Source organism: Poecilia latipinna, unplaced genomic scaffold, assembly GCF_001443285.1.
Source record: "Poecilia latipinna isolate Pla-1442-1.1 unplaced genomic scaffold, P_latipinna-1.0 Scaffold1104, whole genome shotgun sequence".
Taxonomy (NCBI): Eukaryota; Metazoa; Chordata; class Actinopteri; order Cyprinodontiformes; family Poeciliidae; genus Poecilia; species Poecilia latipinna.
The window spans coordinates 145,894-163,385 of NW_015113720.1; the positions used below are offsets into that span (position 1 = coordinate 145,894).

At 39.0% G+C, this 17,492-nt stretch overlaps 1 protein-coding gene across 2 annotated transcripts in view; it reads right to left on the reverse strand.

The window, feature by feature from the left end:
• Window positions 1–17,492, reverse strand: part of slc6a9 (solute carrier family 6 member 9) — a 79,721-nt gene that overhangs the window by 52,639 nt on the left and 9,590 nt on the right. For both annotated transcript variants that reach the window (XM_015052344.1, XM_015052343.1), the window contains exon 2: window positions 5,684–5,989. In XM_015052344.1, the coding sequence (XP_014907830.1) occupies window positions 5,684–5,713 (30 nt within the window). In that variant the 5' untranslated portion in view covers window positions 5,714–5,989. The remainder of the gene's footprint in view (window positions 1–5,683; window positions 5,990–17,492) is intronic.

The following is a 17,492-nucleotide window of genomic DNA, read 5'->3' on the forward strand; positions in this document are numbered from 1 at the left end:
CTTTCTGTTTAGTCTCCAGTTCACAGCTTACAGCACACATTATTCCCACAACCCCTGGGAAATGGAGCACACACACACACACAAACACACACACACAAACACACACATGCACACACGTGTTTGCGTGGCTGTCTTTGTGGGGACTTTCCATTGACTTCCATTCATTTCTACAGCCTAAACCTTATCCATACCCTCATCCTAACCCTAACCAAAACTCAATTCACACTTTAGTCCTAAATCTGATCCCTGACCCAAAAAGAAGCGTTTCCCCTTGTGGGGACCAGGCTTCAGTCCCCACAATGTTGTATGTGTCAGGAAAATGATCCCTACAAGGTACCACAAACAAACACACACACACACACACACACAGACACACAACATCGAAAAGAATTCGAGCACATCAACAATAACCTTCCAGTTCCAGTGGTAAATATTCATCAAAATGTAAAGTTTGGGGTGCTGTGGTGGCGCAGGGGCAAAGCACGACCCAAGTATTGAGGCCTAATCGTCGTGGCGGTGGTCGCAGGTTTGATTCCCGGCCTGGCGACATTGGCAAAGTCTTCCCCGTCTCTATTACCCTGTTTCCTATCAAACTACTTTCAAACAAAAGCCCCTAGAACCAACAAAACCTTAAAAAAATGTAAAGTTTATTGATCTGTAAGAATGTGTTCTTGCATTATTATTACTTGAAAATGATCTCAAAACAACAATATTATTGTTTTTCACAATAACTGCCGGACCAATTTATCATCCTGTAAAATTTGTTACTGTGACAGGGCTACCCATAAATATCAGATCTTTGGAGATTTTGCATTCTACTTTGTAATAATTGTGTGTTTTGGGCTGGTTTATCGCCTAAAATCACACACACAAAAAATACACTGACGTTTGTAGTTATGTGACAAAACAAGCAAATGTTGAACAATATTGTACAGGACCTTGATGTAAAATTGGAAATTTCTGTACGGCACAAACATCTAATGTCTCAAAAGTGTTCTCTCTTTCAGTTAGCACCACATCATTGGTTCCTCTCTCTTCCTGTCCTTTTTTCTTTGCCATGGCAAATACCCAGGATTTCATATATTCCTTTCTCATATATTCCTGTCATTGACATTTCTCTGTCTAAGACAATTCATTGAGGCAATTCAACTAAAACAAAAAACTTTTTTTTTGTTGCTGTTGTTTTGTTAAATAACAGAGACTAATTCTCAAGGAAAGCTGAGAGATGACTCAACGGTACATGAGGAGCTTGTGATCCTAAAAGCTCTCTGACGTAAGTTCAGCCAGGCAGTGCGTTGACAGCTACGAGTCGGCTTAGAGGAAAAGACAAACCCCACTTGCACAGAGTCGAAAGAAAAAGCCACACTTGAGGAAATGCACCATTGCACATCTGGGTGTGATGGCGGACGCACAGTGCATCAGTAAAAGCAGAAGTCAAACCGCAATTCAGAACAAGAGACTTCCTGCACTTTTATTGGTACGAAATGCGCAGGAACAATCGCGGTTACGGGGCGACGAAAGAGGTTTAAACGTGATCTTCAACTCAACTAAAACCCTGCGCTTCCTCCCCCCTCTGTTTCCTCGTGCGCTTTGATTGTCGTCCAGACTTGAGTGACCTCCTCCGCTCGTTTGGCCTCAGAGGTTGATGGAGCTGCAGCAGTGGTCCACACTGCCCGACATGTGAATGCAACAAATCAGCAACGCCGCAGTCCCAACTCCTCCTTCTCCTCCTCCTACCCTCACATCCCGCAACATACATCTCGAAGCGTGGACACTTTAAAGACCGCGAGTGCAAAAAGAAGTCACCAAGGAGTGAAAACAAAGAGACAGCTCTCCGTTCACCCGGTGAAAAGCCTAATGCCAGGGCACCATCTGCTCATCCGCTCGGTGGAAGTCGCCACTTCCAGGGCAGTCAAAGACAAACGGGGAGATTGACGGACATAGGGGTTCTTTTTTTGAGAGCCGTGAGCGGTGGCAGGAGATTTAAGTTTGGACAGAAAGAGAGAGAGGAAGAGAGAGTCAGTCCTGGCAGAAGGCTACGGGCCGAGCCAAATGGTAGCAGGAAGCTACTTCCTAGTGTGTGCCGAGATTTATGGTGACCGGTCCATCCACCAACCATCTGGGCTAGTATAAATAAATCCAACTTGACGAAAAGAGCAGGAACTTTTTTAGAAAAAGGCAATGTTCCCCTCTTCAAACAGCAGTTTGGGTGAGTAGTTTACATCTAAAAGGTTAGACAAATAAATCACAATTACAAATTGTCCTTGTGGATGTCAGACAATGCGAGAGGAGGATACGGCCGACAAAAGAAGTTAAGGAGAGGGTGGAGTTAGAGTGGCGCACTCAGAGGAAGAGGAAACAAAGAGGCGACTGGCAATGGGAGCAACATACACATACGCACACACATACACACAAAAACGCACACACACACTTTCTTTCTTTGATTGGTTGCTGACGACTTGAAGTCGCAGCTGACACCAGTGCGCAAACATTACTGTGCAATCCTTTCTGGGGAACTGCGGCCTCGGCCATCGGCAGGGAGAAATTAGAGAGAGGAGAGAGTTTGCACTAACTCTCATCAAAGCTTTGTGTTTTGACCCTCCAAGTCAGACACTCCAAGAAATAAAGAAAGAAAAGATCAGATAGCCTTCTCTCTAAAGCTGCGGTTAAAACTCAAAGCTGAGAGTTTGTCATCAGCTGATATCTGAGAGTGCTTGAAAAGTGGTAAGTGGGTGTCAAGCAGACTGACAAAAGCCTGACTTTCAACATGCTTTGCGTAGACTAAATTTGGATGGAATCTGCGAGCTACAAAAGTCCTTGTTTTCCAGGGTTTGGCAGCCATGTTTACAGTGCAACAGTTTTCAAAAGAGATGTCAAAACCAGTATTTGAAGGAAATGACATACTTTTGTGTCTCGCTCCTCTCTGTTTTTCATGGGACGTTTTTGGGAAACTCGGATTATGAGTTGAGAAATCTGCACTTTAATTTGTGCAGAGGAGTCAAGTGTTGTTTAGAGAAAGAACTACGATCGAGTGTGAATGGCATCCGACTGTGGTTTTACCTTTTTGAACTGGGTTCGGAATATTGTTACAGTAGACCAGAAAGGATTGTGCAGAATTTCTGGTTAATTTGGCATCTTCTTGATAGACAAAAATATACAAATATACATGCATTTAATGTATATACTATTATTTGCTTAGGATCTGGTAGTAATCTGTTACACTGCAAAAATCTAAAATCTTACAAAGTATTTTTTGTCAAGTTTCTTGTGAAAATATCATAGAAAACCTTTAAGACAAAACTCACTTTCAAATAACTTTTCCGCAAGATATAGCAACTTTTTTAAAGTAAATAATCCCTTAGTATTGATGAAAAAGTACTAATTCCATTGGCATATTATTTCACTTATTACATGGGAAAAATGTCTCATTATAAGTCAGAAAAGCTGCCAATGGAACTTGAACTTTTCCATCAATATTAAGTAATTATTGATTTGAAACAAGCTCTTATTTCTTGCAGATAAGCTACTTGTAAGGTCATTTTGCCATATTTCAAGTTTTCTGAGATATTTACACTAGATATTTGACAGAAAAAATACTTGGTAAGATTTAGATCTCTTGGCAGTGTACTTACCACTACCGCAAAGTGGCAACAACTTGCACATCTTACCACGATTTCTCTTGAAACACGAAGACAAATTTGAAGATATACAACAATACATCTCTGCTGTAAAGACTTTGGTACAGTTGAACTGAGACATTTGCTGATAACTGGCAACCAACCAACAAATGAATGAACCCATCTCAGTTTTGCCATGTTGCTCTGACAGTAACCTTCTTCTGTGTTGCAGAGTGAAGAAGACTCGCATTTCTCTATTTTCTGTCTCAATGCGACGCTTAAAGCTTAAATGCATTGAACCACAGCGGTGTAAGAAGATGTTTAAAAGAACGCTATGTTTTCTATGAATTATTGACATCATGCACCGAAGAGAAAGACGAAGCAAGACATTCAGCAGACAGCAGAAAGTTTGGTCTTCTGGAGTTTCCAACCTCTCCTTGTCAGAAAACAAACAGGATTTGGAAATGTTGGCAGGTTTGTAGAACTCTAACACTTAAAGTAAGGAGTCTACATTTTCAAGGAATACGCATATGCCTCCCATGCTAATCATGCTAACTGCTAATAAAAGACGCTGCTCTCCATGAACAATTTTCCTTTACAAAATATATAAAAACTTTAACAGCAACTATTCTCTCCCTCCTGCTGCCCAAAATAAGGGATGAATAAATGCTGGCAGCAGAAAGGTTGAAAGAGTTATTTTGCATACCGTATTTATGTCTTCTTTTGTTATAGTTCTTAAAGAGAAATCAACTTGGCTTGTTATCGGATGGTCAAAGTCAAGGCTTTCTGATTGGTGGATCATTTTTGCAAAGTTAATCAACTTTACAGCTGACAAAACAAGTAAAATCAAGAGCAAAATCTTCCAGAACTCCTTAAATCAATGTTGATTGGCTAAATTATGATTATTCCATGCTCCATATGTCGTGGAATGTGGAGCGTCCATGTGAACACTTCCTAAAATTGTCAATCGTAGCGAATAATTGCTTTATCTTATTACTCCTAAAAGTGATCCCTGAGGACCGCCAGCACTTTTAATTGAAACGCATGTTTAAAAACCTCTTCATATCTCCATCGTGTATGAATGCCAGCGCTTCTCCAGCTGTGGCTCACAAATCAAAGCACTGACTGGCTTTTCTGAGACTAAAATGGAAACATGACCGCGACAACACACATACAAAAAAGTTGTAAAACTAAAGCCTAATCTTCACCCTCCAACAGAGAGCAGGATGGGAGAGAGCGGGCAATGGAAGGGTTGGTGTGCACCTCAAACATCTTAAAAGAACGCAACAGAGTCGTTTGGAAAAATGTCAGCGGGGGAGAAAGGCAACGGATCAAACAAGCAACAACGTCAGAGAGGAAAGCTGGAAGTCTGGGTTTGTGTTTATCGCCGTCTTAAGACAGACTGGAGGACTTGGACCGAAGGAAGAGGTGGAGGGAGAAGTGACCTGACTGTCAATGACGCCACATTACTGACGCTCTGCTTCAGAGCAGGCCCGATACCGACACATTTACCTCTTGGTCTTATCAGCCTCTCGCCTCCTCTCTCTCTCTCAAAAAAAAGAGAAATATCAGATATGAAGGGAACGAGAACAACAGAGGAAAACTTTTCTTCTTTGAATTGAAACAAGCTTTTTTGACTTTTAACCCTTGTATGTAGAAATGTGGTCCAACCAACTCCACACACATAAAACTTGTATCATTTGCCATAGTCCTCTAAGTTTGCCTCAGTCCTTGCACGCACAAGGGTTAAACACCTCAGGATGCGAAGGATCAAGAAATTACTAATCAGTCCTCTGGTGGGAAAAAAAAGGAAAAGCAGCAGAATGATTTCAGAAAGTCTCTAGAGGTCTAATAAATGTATGAAAAGTTTTGAATGTGTGTGGAAAGTACCCAAATGTCACAACTAAACAGAAAGGTCTGGGAAAAAAAGGGAAGCGGAGAGCAACTCAACTGGTGGTCCGGCAGCCGCATCTCGGCCGCGTGACGCCACCGAGACGTGGCCCCGCATCCCTGTGCCTTTTGTGCTCCCAAAGTTCTGAGTGTCGCAGTGCGAGAGGAGAACTCACCAGGATCCCAGAAAGCGGCTTCTCTTCCATCCTTCGGGACTTTGTCGGCAAAGATCCTCTGCCTCTCTGCTGCTTTCTCACTCACTGCCTGGAATGGACTCGTCCGCCTTCTGGCTACCAGAGCTCTCGGCGTCTTCTGAGGGGCCCCCGGGTTGTTGCCTTCACCCCGTCGCGTCGGGCTCTCTCGTTCTCTCTCTCTCTCCGTCTCGGTTTCCCCCCACCGCTTCTGTGCCCGCTCGCAAGTGTTGCTTGGAGTGGCGTTGCCGCTTTGTGTCAATTCTGCCTTAATCCAGAAACTTTTCTAAGCTGTGAAAAGAACACGTGACAGGCAGAGAGGGGTAGGAGGAGGGAGGAGAGGGGTGGGAGACGTTGGGTGGTGGGGGGTGGGGGGCGGAGGGGAAAAGGAGACACTTTTTAGTAACGTTCCCTCCCCTTTTGTGAATATTCAGATTGACCTTTATCTAGGATCTGTAAAACAAATCGAACATGTCACCAATGTTTGTTTGTTTTTGTGTGTGTGTGTGTAAATGCGAATGTCTTAAAACGTCTAAAAGAATTTAAACCAAAAAAATGTAAATCAATGACAGCGGACGCAAAGAATTTCGAAAGCATGTAGTGAGATATTTGCATACTGTAGCAAAGCAGCTGGCACGACAAAGTGGTCTTTTGTGTCCAGAGATTAACTGTTAGGGAAACGTTCAGACGGCTGTAAGACGGCCAAAGTGGGAAAACGGCCCCGAGCCCGGATTTGAGGGCAGGTGGCGGAAAATATTTATGTTCCAACAAAACATTTTTTACAGTCTCAGCATGTCCGAAATTTCTTTTCATAAGGTTTTAGTGAAAGAAAGAAAAAAACTCATGAAAAAATATTAAGTGAAAGGCTAACTATTTGGTTAAACTAAAGCAGAGAAATGACATCGTCACATTTGGGGGTTTTTCAGATTGAAACAGATCTTCCCTAAGTTGTTTTGTTGTTGTTGTTTTTTTGCAACTAAAGATTAAATATAGTAATTGAAATTCTTTTGGTTTTTGTTTTCTCAAGTGGAACACCAGACATCAAAAAGTCTTTATAAACTTATTTTCCTCCCATCAGTTTTTGCTTCTGTTGAACAAAACTGAAGTTAGCGTTAGGATTTCACCTTTAATCAAGAGTAAGCTCTAAAGTTTTCCAAACTGGACTGGATTATTTAAAACTAAATGCAAATTCTTCCAAACACAATCTAAAACTCTGAAACCTTTATTCCATTTCAGAAAACAAAGAAAAAAAAGTTGAAATCCAATAAAGTTTTTTTTAGAAAAATAAAAAGCACACAAGGCTTTAGAATGACATTTCCTTTAGTTACATATAATTACATAAGAACAACCAGAGACTGAGCTTCAAAAACGGCGAAATAGCCCTTTACTCCAGCTCCAAATACAATGCCAACTTCAGTGTCCCATCTGTCAATTCATTTCAGTCAGAGCAGGGAAATAAAACCTTGTGAAAAATTTCATGTTAATGAAACTGTTTCCTTAAAACATGATCAGATCTATAGAAGTCTTTTGAATCGGCATTATTAATTTGACATAATCTCCAGCCCATCAAGGCTCTCTTGCCTCAGCAGGTTTTCTGAACAATTGTGCCTCATTTTTGAAAAAAAATAAAAATAAAAATAAAAATAAATAAATAAAATATGTAATATATATATATATATATATATATATATATATATATATTACAGAAAAAAACTCCCCATGCATTAATGCAGATGAAAATAGCAATATGCATGTAATCTAGCAAGTGAAAAAAATTCTTTTTTTTTAAATAACAAACATAAAAAGAAATATATGGTAAGAAAAAAAAGAAGTGCAGATCTAATTTATTATGTTCTTTTCTTTTGACAATCGTTATAAGCAACCTTGAATTGCCCGTTTCTTTTCAGGTGTCTTGAAGTGTTATTATGTAAGGTATAACTTACTCATTATCACACATTCATATCGGAAGTTTAGGGAACTTTTTTAGCTCATTGATTGATAAGTTAGAGTCAAGTTTAGACAAGCCAAACAAAACATTTAATCTGAAAATGGACAGAAGAGTGAAAACGCAGCCAAAGTCCAAAGTGAAACTTTAAAAAAAATACACGATATCACAGTCACTCTGCCTCAAAACAAAACCCAACCAGTACACATCCAATTCCAAGTTAAATTAAACAGAACTGAACAAATGTCATAGATAACATAACACTGATAATCATTTGTTTGTGACAATATTTTAGCACCAATTGGAATAATTGTTGCTTTCTAATTGTAAATAAAAGCAGTGAGTCCGTGCAAACTGTTTTAGTCTTAAATGTGTTTGTACCGTGAAGATGTGGTAAATATTAACTATGAGACGTTTGAATTTTGTAAGAATCTCGTATGTTCCAGTATCAGTGATCTCTACAAAACGTCTCGACCACAATCCGTCACTTCAGCTCTGAGTGGGACTTCCTGGTTGAAGTCTTAATTGTTTTTAGTCTCAGTAGACGGACACAGATTGCATCAAGCTAATACAACAAGTAAAAAAAATGTAATTTACACTTTTTTCCCAATCGTTAAGATTTCGATTCAGAGTAAATTAGACAGGAACAAGGACGAGAACAAGGCACATCACTGGAGGTCCCAACACCAAAAAATGCAGGATCCAACATGTCCCATACCACCAAAAGGGAGAAGCATCAAACTATACTTCATATTAAGAGGAAAAAGTTTCATGTCAGCTGAACAGGCTGTCATAATGAGGCTGTAAATCATGCACAGTGGCTGGTTAGCATCACATCCTGCTTAATCTGACTCCATAAAGGAGTCAGAAAAAAAAACGCATTTCAGCACGAGCAAAGAAAAAGGGGCCAAATATAGCCACCGTTCAGGGTCACACACATTAAAAAAAAAAAACCTCCACCAAATGCAAACGCTACGCCTGTTTCACATTCAGGAGCCCATGGAAACTCCAAAATGCCCAGGGACACGCATCCCGCATCCCGCATCACACACAGCACACTGCACATCGATAAAAGATGGCCGAAAGAAACAAAACTAGGTTACAAACTTGAGCCCTACCGTCCACAAAGAGACGCTGGAGGAGAAAGACAGCATCAGCAGAGGGCAGCCGGCTCAGGCTCTCAGGAATGATCAGGGGCCAGGACTGAACGCTGTGATTAAAGTACACAGCTCTGGTTTCAGCCCACTGAGAAACTCCACTAATGTATGTACGTGAAGAACCAGGGCAAGCCGATTGGGCAATCCTGGAAGGATTGCCGATTGGGCAGGAAGTAACACTCGTGAACTCGTGAGGGAAGTTACAGAAACAGACAATGAAGATTATGTAATGTCAACACCAACATAAATACACGATTAATATTGACCCAAGCAGAGTTGGGTAGTAACTAGAACTCAATTACATTTACTTCAGAAACTTTTTTTTAATTTACTTTTTGAGGAGTATTTTTCCTATGTTGTACCGTTCACTTTTACTTGAGAAATTTCATTATGAAGAATCGCTACTTTTACTTAGAAGTAAAACTTCTGGAGTTTCTTCCCACTGAATGAAAAGCAAACATTTTAACAACAAATTCACCAGACAGACACACACCTGCAGTTTATGTTAAAGCTTCAAAAGTTTTATTTTGAACGAAAATATTCTTTTGCCTGATTTTTGTTAAGTTTTTTGTTACTTATATGAATTATTGTCATTTTGATTCTTAAAATACCAACATTTCCACTTAGCTTTATATTCTGGGGCATCTTATGATGTAATTTTTAAGTATTAAATGATTAGGTCCTCAGTACTTTTTACAAAAACCTTTTTTACTCTTACTTGAGTAATTTCTTGGACGGCTACTTTTTACTTTTACTTGGGTACAATTTTTGGGTCCTCTACCCACCTCTGGACCCAGGTTGTTGAAGGAGTTAAAATAATTTATGGATTATCTTTAGTTTTGAAAGAGCTTATTTCATATGTAATATATACATGTTTATTACACACTTGTTAAAACTGTCACTGTGGCATCACAGTATAATATGTGACAGATAACCTATGAGAAGTTCGATCTTCTCCACCTCCTCCCTGAGCTACCATTGCGGTCCACAGAAATGCACAGCTCCCAGTCAAAAACAACCAATCAGAGCCAGGAAGAAGGTCTTAGCGCTGTCAATTGTGTTCGTGTACATGCTGCTAAATATGCTAATGCAGGAGAAACAACCCACCTTTCAAAGGAAACTGTTTATCCAGTGTTATATTACATTATGTGCATGTATAATATGGGATACATTTATTGGCCAACTGATTTATCATCCGGTTGATTTCTGGCCGCCGATTTCCTTAATTTTGGGGGATTGTGATTGGCCGATTCTTACATGTGAAGCCCCTCTTATCCCCTGATCTAATCTTCGTCAGTAAAGGTTTAAAAATCAGCCTCTGTCCTCTTCTGCTCTACAGTGAGAGGTTTGACTGACAGAACCAACAGGTCTACAGGTTTACAGTTAACAATATTCACCCCACTGTTGCCAACACAGTGACTTTCTTGCTATATTTAGCGACATTTCAGACAAAACAAAAATTTAATATCAGCCAAAATCAAAATCGGTAGGTCAGGCTTTTTAAAGATCGGTAACCAGGGATCGGCCAGAAAACTGCAATCGATGCAACTCTACACACGTATTCATGACATTCTTTGGTTAAATAAATTTCTCTTAAGTGTAACTCCAATAGCTAAAAATTTAATTTACATCAGGTGAGTTTTTCTCCTTTGAGAATGTGGACCGGTACCGATACTGGACTGATTCTGAGCCTTCAAATGATTTTTAACATAAGTTTCACATACCTTAGAAGTTTAAAATAATGTTTGTTTTAGCCACAAAATTATTATGCTCAGCAGCAAACAACAAATTCCCAACTACAGCATAGAGCAGCTCATCCATGTAGCAGCTATGTACCCTGACATAAAAACATTTTGCTAGACAATGTCAAACACTGAGACGTTTTAATTATTATCAAACGTTATCAAAAACGGCGTTTTGAAGCCAAAAATACCTCAGAAATATACAGAGCCACCGTGAGAATCAACTCATTTAAAGTTTAAACTCAGTTTCACATAAACACAAAGACCCTAGCATAAATGTTTGGCTGTTGAACTGGACCGTTCCAGGTCGCTATCAAGCTAATTTTCTATTAGCAGCGTTACATTACGTTACCAAGGCACATTAAAACAAACCTTTATCTTGGCTTTTTTCTATTCTTCCTCTTTCTTTTCTCCCTCCCTGATGGATAAGTCCTTTTTTGAGACATTGTTTTGCTAACTTAACTTCTGACCGGAGCGTTGGACGTTTGGATGCTCTCCACGTTGCACGGCAGATCATGATACCGGCGAAGCATGCGGTACCTACCGTGGCCACCAGGGGCCCCCAAAAGCATTTTTTTTATCAATAACGTAATAATTTCTACAAACATTATCAAATATATATTATTGTAAAAACAAATCACTTTATAGTGAAATTGTGTTTTTGATATTATGACAGAAATGATTACCAAAAATAAATAAATAAATACAATTTGCTCCACTGAGGGGGGCCCCTTAGTGGCCTTGGGGCCCTGCTTAGTTTGCTTTGCCTTGGGCCGGCCCTGATCTAGGGTCAAATGTTGTAGTTGAAAAAGCAAGGTTACATTTTAATAAAAATCAATGATTTACAATAACTTAGATTAAGTAAAAATAACAACATACAGAGTCAAATTAAATTGAGTTTTATGCTTAGACTCCAGTGATTATTTCAAATTGCATTGGTTTTACTTGAACAGAAGAAAAAAAAACTTAAATAGCTGTAAATTTGGATCCACTGAGAAATATTCCAAACAATTTGTTACCTTGTCTCAAGTCAACTTAAGTCACTTGCCTGTCTGAATCGTGTCTGGTGTAATGTTTGTTGCAGAGAGTTTTATCGGGGACAGATCTTTGGGTATGAACCCAAAGATCATACCGTTTCATCGAAAAGAAAAGTCAATGCTTCAGGTCACTTTTGAACTATTATATGAAAGTGGGCCATTTGTTGATGGTGTCCTCTTGTTTTGACTGGACCTCTGCTTTAATGTGTAAACTAAGGCTCATAAGGACATGAACGAGCAAGTCAGGTATTGGAAATTTAACTGCACAAAGTCCTGACTTTGACCCTATGGTGGGATGAACTAGAGCTGAACGCCAAGGTAGCCCTTTTCTTGTGCAATATCAGTGTCTGACCTCAAAAACATGCTTAGAATGGTCAAAAACTCCCGTAAACACACCCCAAAATATTACAGAAAGGCTTTCCGAAGGAGTGGCCTGACATGATAAACCACATGGATTAAGAAAGGGATGTCACTCCACTTCATATGTATGAAGGCAGACAAGCGAATAGTTTTACTCTGTACTTTTGATATACACATATCTTAAACATTGCTGGAAGGATTAACATTTCGTTTTTGAAACATTAATTTTTTGTCCGAGTTTAAACCATGCAATGTGCTGACTTAAGCAGAATTTGCCAAAAAAAAAAAAAGTGGCTGTACATGAAAAAAAATACAGTTAACTCTAAAACCTTCTTCTTTCTACATACATCATCATTTCCCTTGAAACCTTATGGAAAAAATCTTGTATGTTTGTACTGTAGCAAAGGCAGGGAAAGCCATATTTTTCATACCTCTGCTGGAAATTATGTACTTTCTTAAACTCCTGCATAAGATGACAAAAAAAAACAGAAATACATCAATCCAAATGTAGAAAAGATAAAGCCGAACAAGTGTTACTTTATGTGAAATAAGGAGAAGTATACAGCAGAACGATAGACAGCATTATTGCTATTTTTAATTTCTGCTGCTCGATAATCAAGGCCAACAATATAAGAGACATGCGAGTTAAGCTAAATATAGCATTTGTCTCACAGGGAGTTGCAACATCGCACTGACAGTCATACATTCTGTTCCTGCGATCTGCATATGCACTGTGTCAGTCAGTGTGAGAGCCTCCGGTTCCCGGCCCTGACACAATGTACAACAAAGCAGCCTCCAGAAAACAAAGCGACCACCTTTTATTGCTCGCCATGTTTACAATGCGTCATATTGTTGGCCTCACAAAGCAGCTGTGTCTATAATCAATGAGGTCAATATGAGGCAGCAAGATTGGGACTCCACAAGTTCTGTTTGGTTGCGATAGACAGCCTTACTCGTGTACGTATGTGACGCCAAGTACAACTAACGCGGCACTCAAAGCAGCCCTAACTAAGCTTGAGCTTTTGTTCAGGACCATGTGAAACAGAGGCGGCAAAGCTGGAATCACTTTGGGAAAGCTGGGGGAAAAAAAAAAAAAACACAAACTAATTCCGTCAACACCGCAACGGAAATGGGAAAATTATGTGATTGAACGATAAAGATAAAAATGACGTTGTAGTAAAATTTTAATGATTTTCGTATACCTCCAAGAATCCTCCAGGACTGCAAGCGCAGAAGCCAACGCGAGGCTTATTTTCAGCCGTTCGCTGCAAACAATAAAAGAATTTAAAAAATTGTAAGATTACAGTAAGGACAGCCTTTTCGAAAACTAAATGAGGTCAGAAAGCATTCGGAGCTGTTTCCATCTGATGGCTCAAAACGATACACATCACAGATGAGAATGGGGTTTAATAGAAGTTTAACAATATTTCTAGGGAAATCTAAAATCCTCTATGTTTTGTTTTTGGGACTTGGAAGAAATTAAAAAGTTGAGAGAGTGGCAGAAAAGATATATTTATATATATCTGTAATAGTGGTTTAGATTTTTGGAGCGGTATGTTTAAACGCCATACAGATTCAATACAAAACTGAAATGCATTGTAGCTTAGCAATGACAAAATGCTCCAAGGAAGATGCTAACTTCAGCTGCATTGGCTTAAGGGGATTAGCTAGACAGAGTATTGTGTTTTTAGACAGAGTATCTCCCCAGTTTTTGCAAATCCTTTCTATCTGTTCTGTCACTCTCTCAACATTTCAATTTCTACCAAGTCAAAAAAAGTACTTGCACAATCATCATTTTGCGGTTGAGCTAGATTCTTCAGTGCTTACGCCACCAAATGATGTTGGTCAGTCTAATTCCTTTTATATATCCAAACAATCTACACATGCAGACAAAACAACTGGATAGAGCGAATGAGAGAGAGAGAGGCGTCATTTAGACAACAGGAGGTGTGGTGTTTCAAATCACAAGCAATCATGTAGCACAATCTACATGATCTATAGAGCTATGACAAAAACACAAGCATATGTCAACCAAAAATAACCCTTCGCCCTGAAACAGTAACCACACCAGAACATCAGAACTGTCACGATCAAAGACAAACTAATTCAAATACAGAACGCCAATCAAACCATCTTTCTCTCTGTGCTTAGTGCCAGCATCGTCCAGTCTTGTTTATCAAAGCTTAACTTGTAATATAATTCTCTGACTGTAGAAGTTTACGTGAGTGTCTCATTTTAATCTGCAGTCTCTTGGTTTATGGCGCTCCACACCCACCTGCCTGACCTGAACAGGATGTCCTCTTGCCTTTTCCATTGTGAAGAGTGGCTAAGAGGGAAGGGTCTCTGTGACATATGGTATTTACGCCCAAGGAGGGTGTGAGATTTCAGCTATGAGATTTCAATAAGTTGTGGATTTCTACTATGAGGAACTTTACAAAGTACAAAATAGTGGCCAATTGTTCAGTAACGATCAAAAGATAATAGATCAAAAGATAAAAGAAGTGGTATTCAATACTAGGAAGTACTCCACAACTTTTAAGCTCAAACGCATTGAAGCACGAGACACAGTAACCAACAGAAACACAACAGAAGGTATGAGGAAGTGAGAAATTTGTCTTGATTAGATGCATAATTTGTTGAAAACTTAGTTCCAAAGCTTGCAACTTTTGCTTTCACTCTGAGCACTAACCAGAAAACAAGAGGAACTAAAAATATCTTGTATTGAGAATTGAGTCACTGGAGGAAGAATGAGCAGACAAAGTTGGGTTGGAAACCAATTCCTGTGGCAATCAGAGAGAGCAGAAGTGGTCAGAGAAGGAATCTGTGAATGACTGACAGCCAAATACAAGTACAACTCAAACAATTACCAAAGTCATTAAAAATACATATATATTATGGTACGACTGCTAACTCTTGCTAAAATGACACCGATACAAATCAACCTTACCACCTTTAAAATTAAGTATTTCCCGAATTGTTCAACTGAAAAAATCATGGAAAAATACCAACCAGTTCCTTGACTGCATAGGTGTGCAGACCCTTAAACTAAAAGAAGGAAAAGAAGAAGAAGAAAAAAACATCTGGTCAGGAAAGCTTCTAAGAGCTGGACAGTAATGTTAAACAAGTTGCAGGAATAATGGTGAATATGTCTTCTATGTGTCTGGACAAAAGAGTAGGGAAGGAAATGTTTGTAAAGGAAACACTAAATCTGGTTAAAACCAACCAAAGCCTAAACCTGGTCGAACGTGGATGTGGTAGGATCTAATGAAACCAAACTTAGAAAAAGAATTTGATCCTGAATCATCAAGGACTAAGGAAACTACACACTGAACCTAAAGGACTTTGGACAGTTGAATACCAAGTCTCTTTTCTCCACACCCTAGGTAAGGAGCTTATGAAACTGCCTCTAGTTCATGCTACAACACATACAATACCACACCTCAGTTGTCGTCTACACTTTGTGAATCTCCCTGAACTCTTAAACAAGCTTTCCAACCCTGTGGTTATTTCTGTTACTTAGCCATCTTTTTTCCATCACACTCTTTCCTTCCACTTGACTTTCCATTAATTTGATTCGATAGTGCACTCTGTGAACAGCCACCAGTTTCTTGATTCTGTAGGTCAGGGTTTTCTGAACTAGACATAAAATCTTTTTTTTTTTTTCTTTGCCCTATCAATCTAATTTTCGGATTAGTCAAATTTTGGGTTTTGATTAACTGGAAGTCATAATCATACTTTTTATTTTTTACAAAAAATAGCTTGAACTGTATCCTCTCTGTGTAACAAATCTATCTGTGCAATATATGAGGATATGTTTTCTAGGTGAAGTACATTTCAGTGATATTCTAAATTATCTAGATGTAAGAAAAATATCTGTCAACAACAAAAGAAAAAATGCAAAGCCTAAACACTGCAGAAAATGACAAACTGATGAAGTAAAAGTGAAAGATGACAAGAAACTGAGTCGGAAATTTAGAAAAAGAAACAAGAAGGAACACGACCAAAACTTAAAACGGGAACCAGGAAATTCCAAGATTAAAAAGTTAGAACTAAAGAAAACGCATAGAGTATAAATGCACAACATGAGACAGAACTGGAGGCATTATCCACTGAACCTACCAATTAGAAATATTTTCTGTTTGTAAAGTAAATGGAGATATTTATTACATCTTTATAGACAAAAATCAAAGACATTATAGATGAGTGCAATTGCAAATATAGACAGTCTCATCTTTTTAAAATTTCATATTACTAAAAAAAACAACAAAAAACTATTCCCCACATTTGTCTCAACTTAAAGTCCCACCCTACTTTCCATAATATCAACCCATACATCAGATACGAGCAGGGATTTCAGGACTTTATTTGAATGAATGAATGAATGAATGAATGAATGAATGAATGAATGAATGAATGAATGAATGAATGAATGAATGAATGAAGTTGGGGAGCGGGGGACATTTTTAATTAATCATATTAATGAGCCTAACCCTAACCTATACTCAACCACATTTCTTTAAAACAAAACTACTAAATAATTTACTGCACCTTATTTCACTTCACATTTGCATCTGTGGCTCAGATCAGGTATGCCTGATGGCTGTAAGAAATAATTTCTGCATCTTGTCTGATAAGGCAGCAGCTTTGCTAAAACTATAAAACATCCTTGAACCATTGCAGTCCAGAGCGCAAACCAAAGGGCAAAGCTTAGCTGTACGTTCTTGCCCTCTAGTGGTGGCTGGAGATAAAACACGGCTTCACACACATCTCTTTCTCTGTTTATTAGAAACTAAGATCTTTCGTACAAAATCTAGCAGAATTGTCACCTCAAATGAAAGCCACTTAAATCTGAAGACCTGAAGATTAAAGCAACATCCTCCTGGGCAAAGACCGTCACGACACGGCCGCCCCTCGACACCTCTGACACACAAATTGTCTTTTTTAATCATCTTCTGCTTTGCTGTCTGCGCGACTCCCTTCATCCTCCCTCCTAACGCTCTAAATGCCGCAGCATTTGGGAATTCCAGACATCCAGACATGTCTGGACAAACGCTTGGCAAAAAACAACACTGAAATGTCTGAGAGCCATGCTGTGAAAACTGTCCTGATCCAGGTCATGGGAAAAAACTACGCTCGGTGACATCCACCAGTCCTGACCACTTTCAGAGGAATTAAGAATTAATTCCGCTTGTTAAATTGACAGCTGTCAGAGGCAACGAGAATCCCTTCTAGCTTGATGTATTGACGGAAGAAAATTTGGGCTTTACCAGAGAACTGGACATTTTTATGCCAATAAATCTCCACCACTGCAACTTTTGCGGCACCAAACTACATTAAAAAATGTTTCATATCTGGTACAGGCGGTTAACGCAGGTGGGGATTTATAATTTAATTAGGACAAAATTTTTTACCTATTGAGTTCTTGAAATACAAACTGCAAGGAAATACTCAAAATTTTGTTTTTGTCCCCAACAGGACTTTCTCCCATATTTGAGTTCTATGGTCATTAAAAAAAAAAAAAAAAAAAACGCCACCAACATCGAGAAAAATGTT